Genomic DNA, 6,580 nt, shown 5'->3' on the forward strand with positions numbered 1-6,580 from the left:
CCCCACACTGAACACTGCCACACTTTTGCTGTCACTGCTCTTCTCCTCTCCAAGGTTCTGTGTTGGGAACATCCTTGAGAGCAAATGTGAAAGGAGATTGAAACTTTCAGGCCTGCACTGGGGAGATGCCCTTGCATGATGGAAATTCTGTTGCAGAGCCTAGCTCTGTCCCAGCAGTGCCCATGGCCTGTCCCTGACTGCAGTGCCTGCACAGTCACACAGCAGGACTGAGACTGAGCTTAAAGAGCCCTGAGGCCTTAAACCAACCCAGGGGCTCTGAAGGGGAGTGTGGAAGTGAAGGAAGGGGAGGTTATGGAGCAGAAGCCCTGGGAGTGCCTGGCAGTGAGGGGGCACTGGGGTTCCCTTTTCATCCCAGATCTGCACAGAGGCACCAACCTTGCAGCTCCAGAGAAGCCAAGGACGAAAGATGCCAGGCAAACACAGCAATGCCAAGTTATTTATTTTGTGTAAGCACATATGTAGTACAACTCCAGGATTATGTAGTCTATGGTTCACACTAGGATTTCAAATACTGAATTAAAAACGGTAAAGATTTTCTTGTAAAAAAAATCTAAAAAGTGTCATACCTGTGTCAGCAAAACAAAACCCCAAAAAACACAGGACATAGAGTGGGCATTAATGAATAATATTGTAATAGTGATACAGGAGAATGAGAGCTTATTTTTTCTGAGAAGCATTCATGATGATTTTCCTCAAGCCATCCTTGAGCTCCTGGTTCCTCAGGCTGTAGATGAGGGGGTTCAGGGCTGGAGGCACCACTGAGTACAGAACTGAGAGTGACAGGTCCAGGGATGGGGAGGAGATGGAGGGGGGCTTCAGGTTGGCAGATATACCAGTACTGAGGAACAGGGAGACCACAGCCAGGTGAGGGAGGCAGGTGGAAAAGGCTTTGTGCCGTCCCTGCTCAGAAGGAATCCTCAGCACAGTCCTGAAGATCTGCACATAGGAGAAAACCATGAACACAAAACAAATAAATGATAAACAGGCACTAACAGCAATGAGCCCAAGTTCCCTGAGGTAGGAATTTGAGCAGGTGAGCTTGAGGATCTGTGGGATTTCACAGAAGAACTGGCCCAGGGCATTGCCATGGCACAGGGGCAGGGAAAATGTATTGACTGTGTGCAGCAGAGCATTGAGAAAGCCACTGGCCCAGGCAGCTGCTGTCATGTGGGCACAAGCTCTGCTGCCCAGGAGGGTCCCGTAGTGCAGGGGTTTGCAGATGGACACGTAGCGGTCGTAGCACATCACAGTCAGGAGGGAAAGCTCTGCTGAGAAAAAGAAGAAAATCAGAAAAACCTGAGCAGCACATCCTGCATAGGAGATGTTCCTGGTGTCCCAGAGGGAATTGTGCATGGCTTTGGGCACAGTGGTGCAGATGCAGCCCAGGTCAGTGAGGGCCAGGTTGAGCAGGAAGAAGAACATGGGGGTGTGCAGGTGGTGGCCGCAGGCTACTGCGCTGATGATGAGGCCGTTGGCCAGGAGGGCAGCCAGGGAGATGCCCAGGAAGAGGCAGAAGTGCAGGAGCTGCAGCTGCCGCGTGTCTGCCAATGGCAGCAGGAGGAAGTGGCTGATGGAGCTGCTGTTGGACATTTCTGCCATATGGGCATGGTGGACTGTTGAAAGAAGACATTAAAAAGCTGGAATAGTTTTCCTTGGGTCAATCCTGTGCAATTATATTAGGAATTCTCTTAAAACCACTTCTCTTACTGTGTGGGAACTTAATTAAAAGCTTTATTTTTAGTTCAGTTTTGTGCTGCTGTGTTACTTTCTCATGTTCTGCATTGCTCTCAACCTGAACTGTGGGGATCTCAGTGTAAAAATAAGGTTTCCAGTGCTGCAGGGCAGTCAGACCCGTTGGTGCTACACAGCTGCCCTGTGCTCATTACACGTCCCTCGTATTCAGGCTGATCACAATTACAACGTGCTTGAAAAATAAAGTCGACTTTTTGAAGGCCCCAGATTCAAAGTCAGTCTCCCTAAACCTTTCTATCTTTCCCCGTGCAGCTGGAGATGGAGGGATACCAAGGGTTTGTCTGTCTCTATGTTGCCTGTAGTTGTGCCTACTGGGAGCCGTTTCTTACTATCTAAGCCTTGTCCCTGCCAGTGCTGCCAGAGGCCAGCCCAGCCCTGGGGGCTCAGCTCTGCCCTGCACACCCCTCCCAGCACAGGGCACTGCCCAGGGGCATCTCCCTGCCAGCAGAACCTTAAGGCAGCTCAGACAAACTGAGATGATGCAAGCCAAGGTGCTGCTGCTGCTGTCTGTAGGCACAGGAGGATGAGGAGGCACTTTGTGAGGGAGATGTGAGGCAGATCTGCTGATGCTCAGTGGGACAGTGCAGGAGTCTCAGTGACACAGACACACCTGACAGCCCCTTTCCCTTCCCTTGAGGAGAAAGCTGAGAGCAGCCCTGGCCATGCTGCAGCATCTGCACAGCAGGAGGAATCTGCCCAGATGGGGGTGGCTCCTTCCCCCCTCCAACTTCTCCCCACAGTCCATGGGGAGCTGCCAGGCAGGCTGAGAGCTGTCCCTGGCTGGCCAAGAGCCTCGAGGGCTGCAGGAGCTGCTCTGCAGGACAACCCTGGGCATCCCTGGCTGCAGCCCCAGCTTCACCCCCTGCAGCCATCCCTGGCAGCAGGAGCCATCCTGCCCTGTCCCTCTGACAGTGCCCAGGGCAGCCCCACTCTGCAGCACATCCTCCTTCTCCTCCTGTGCCTCAGAGAAACTGGGAGAGTCCTCCTGACACATCCCACAGGCTGTGGGCTGTGCTGGCTCCAGGAGATCCCTCCAGGAACACAGGGGACATTGCCCTGCACCCACAGACTCACCATGTCCAGGGCTGTGAAGATGTTTCCCCAAGTGAAGTCTCAGCTCAATATCTTCCCAGTCCTGATTGCCTTCAGCCTGTCTGTGCCAAGCTCCTGTCCCCTCAGTGCCTGCAGGCAGTGCCCTCAGCCCTGCTGGGCTGGGAGAGGAGCTGCTCCTCAGCAGAAATGTCTTTTTGAAGCTCTTCTTGGTTGAGCCTGGGAGCTGCCTCTGTGCCAGGACACCAGCCCAGCTCATCAGCACAGACACAGCACAAGGATTTTAATGACCCTCACAGGGATTTAGTGCTGTTTACATCCGATTAAGTTCCTCAGTGTGTTAAAGAAACTTCTCAAGAGTTCAAAGTTAATTGAAACACCAATTTTTCCTCAAGTTTTAATGGATTCTGCTGAGGAATATGTCTATGAAAGTTGATCAAACTTTGCTATTTTTCAGTGCCCCCATACCTACTAACTCTTTCCCATGTATCAAAATACAGGCTAAAGGACCAGCCTTAGAAATCTCCTAGCTTTGTGTAGTACTCATTACCTCCTCCTTCTTGTCTTATCCTGTTTCCACCCATATCTCTCCACACAGCCTCACAGTCCTTTTCCAATCTTTCTCCCACACACATGCCTGAGTTGCAGGTATTGAATGTGATTTGACACACACAAACTTTAGGATCTTAGGTTCAAAATCTGCTTGGTTAGGATGTCTTGATTTACACTGAGGGCATAGACATTGCCATCTCTCAGAGGAACAATAACAATGTTTTTCACAAATCTTGCACTGTAACAGTAACCATGCAGAATGCCAACTTCTAGAAGCCCCAAAAGTCTCATAACACCCACAAAAGCAAGCTATTCCTCTTCTCTCTTGAATGTCCAGACCGTCTTGTGCAGACTCTTCCCAGTCCAAAGCTACCAATCTCCCTGCTGAAGTTCAATATATTCCATCCAGTTAACAATACAGAAAACACAGGGAAAAATTACCAGTTTGCTGCAATTGCAACTTTTGTCACAAGGTGACAATATTACTCTAAAATACAATGACCAGTGGTGGCAGGGGACCGGTTAAGCCTGAACACTGAGTGTTACAGGGAATGCCGTCCCACTTAAACAGGAATGCCCCCCACACAACCCGAATCCAAAAGTCAAAATCACTGCAGGGAAGGATATCTCTTTATGAAGGGACAAATCATCCACCTCTTGTCAACACAGCACACAGTATACAGCAATTTTAAACGATCACCCAATCACTTTGTTCTTCTCCAGCCATTTCAGTTGCCCAAAATGAAAACACAGATCCAAGCTCCCGCTCGCTTCTTCCTAAGTACATCTCACCAGTCACACAAACAGTCATTCACAGAGGCAGGACCCAATCAAAATAATGATTAAAATAGCAGCAATAAACAAGGACTGGCCCAGTTCACCCAAAGAACTGCTGGTGGATCTCCCTGACAGAACAAACCCTTTCTGTGGCCACTGCACCCACCCGATGATTGCAAGCAAAACTGCCCAGGCTTGCGCTGAGCACAGAACGTCTCTGTGTCTTGTCAGCTGCCTTTTAGCCATGTGTAGGCCTGACAGGCATACACATCATTTTAAATGTACAATTTTGTCTGCAGACCAGCAACATGTGTTGTCTGTCCCTGAGAGGCATGTTACATTTGTCTTTACAAATAAGTTGTAGATCTGTTGGTAGGCAAAGTTAGCACCTAGAGATAAAAGAAACAATGGAAGGGATTACACTGATTGATGAATGGATAAAGAGATTTGCCTTTACAAACAAACTGTAAGTTTGCTGGTAAATGAAATTGGGTAACAGAAGATGAAAGAAGCAACAGGGCTGGAAACTATGAATTCTATAAGAATTAAAAATTAAAAGGAAGGGCTATACATTAGAGGGGAATGTCAGGTGTCAGGTGTTCTTGGAAGTCTGTGCCTTTTGAGTACTTCAGCAATGGGGAAAGAGAGAGGGAAAAGCGGCCGGGAAAACAGAATAAAAAGGGAGGCTGTGTCCTCCAAAATTTGAGAGATCCCAGGGGAATGCCCCATGGCCTCTCCCTGTATTCGAATAAGCAAAAAGGACTCCTCTGTCTCCTTTTAGGACATAAACCTCTGGCGTTTGTGGATTAATTTTCCTTACAACTGTGGGCTTGTCTGGGATATTTCCACCGTCTGGGGCGACAGGCAGTGGGCGGAGCTGAAGGCGCCTCACCCAGTTTCGGTGATCAGCTCCCCTGGGTGCCGGCTGGCACCGGGCGATCGATTGGGTTCCCGAGACTGTCCAGGAGACAGACGAGTGGCGGACCAGGGGGGTCCGTGAAGAGTCCGCAGGGAAGGACCAGTGAAAATCTCACCGGTGAGTAAAAAGGGATCCTCGTGGAGCAAACCTGGGAGGGTGCCCATGGAGGGCAGCACTCGTACACCTGGGAGGGCACACATGGAGGGGTACACAGGTAAAACAGGGAACCCAATGAGGGTTGGAAGGGTGAAGCCGCAAAAGGGCCGCAGCAAAAAGGATCCCATAATACCCCCGGAGAGTCCCTTGGGGAGAATGCTGAGGTCTTGGGATAGATTGTATGTTCACTCAGGAGTAACTAGGGAAATAATGGTAAAATATTATTATTTTGTGTGGCCGAAGTATAAGTTGGAAAAGGGGCTAATGTGGCCATGTTATGGATCAGATAAAATTCATTTGTGTCGTATTCTGTGATGGTATTTAGAGCAGAATTGGAAGAGATGGATTGAAAGGGAATGTGGATTAATATGGTTTAGACAAGCAACAGGAGAAATCTATGTTTTAAGAAAAAAAGGAGAAGAGGAAAAAGGGGAGGAGGAGGAAAATGGTGAAGATTGGGATGTTTTTCAGCACCTTCCCCCGCCTTGCTCTCCAGTGTTGCCAGCTGACCTAGGGCCTGTTGCAGGTCCCCTGTACCCTCAACTTCCAGAGCAAAGGGATAATGGAAAGGTTATTCCTACAGCCCCACCTGAGAATAATTATGTTGCTGGGGGAGGGGAGCAGCATGTGGTATTACCCCCTAGAACTAGAAGAGGAACTCAATTTTGGACATCAGAAGTTCCCCTAGAGACCAGGGTACACCAGATACCACTCTGCCAGGTTCCTTTGGGGGGTCTAGGAGGAGGATTTGGGTTTATGATTGTACCACTTACTACCCAGGATATAAGAGGACTGAAAAAAGAATTACCCCCATATTTGATGATCCCATAGGGGTGGGGGAAAAGATAGAGGAATATTTGGGAAATGTGGATTATACATAGGAGGACTGGAATTTTCTTTTGGGAATTTTGTTTGGGTTATCAGAGAAACAGATGATTTTGCAGAAAGCTCGTCAGCTGTGGGAGGATGAACGTCCACAGGCAGCAGGGGGGGCTGGACCTAATGCACCTACCGTAGATGGTGCCATCCCCCAGACGGACCACCAGTGAGACCCAAATAACCAGGCTAGTCTGGCTCTCCTCTGTGATTACCGTGCTTATCTGATCAGGGCAATCAAGTCAGCTGCTCCCAAAGCTAACAAGGTAGCTAAGGCTATGTTGTTAGAACAGGAGAAACAGGAAAGTCCCTCTCATTGGTTGGAGAGTGTTAGGGATGCCTTGAGGAAACATGGGGGGATGGATCCTGAGGGGCCAGCCTTTGACACATTGCTGAAAGTGCAATTTGTTACTAAGGCTTGGCCTGATATAAGGAAAGGAGTACAAAAAGATGAAGAGTGGCAAAATAAGCCTCTGG

At 49.2% G+C, this 6,580-nt stretch overlaps 1 protein-coding gene across 1 annotated transcript; it reads right to left on the bottom strand.

Annotated features, from left to right (window-relative positions):
• Nucleotides 1–678: 678 nt before the first annotated feature.
• Nucleotides 679–3,033, bottom strand: LOC306815235 (olfactory receptor 14I1-like; the record flags this gene model as incomplete). Its single annotated transcript, XM_079331834.1, has 3 exons — nt 2,848–3,033; nt 1,318–1,634; nt 679–957 (listed from the first exon to the last, which is right to left on the bottom strand). The coding sequence occupies exons 2-3, from the start codon at nt 1,618–1,620 to the stop codon at nt 679–681; spliced, it is 582 nt and encodes a 193-aa protein (XP_079187960.1). The 5' UTR covers nt 1,621–1,634; nt 2,848–3,033.
• Between the last annotated feature and the right edge of the window lie 3,547 nt (nt 3,034–6,580).

This window comes from Erithacus rubecula, assembly GCF_903797595.1.
Source record: "Erithacus rubecula genome assembly, contig: scaffold_1104_arrow_ctg1, whole genome shotgun sequence".
Classification (NCBI taxonomy): domain Eukaryota; kingdom Metazoa; phylum Chordata; class Aves; order Passeriformes; family Muscicapidae; genus Erithacus; species Erithacus rubecula.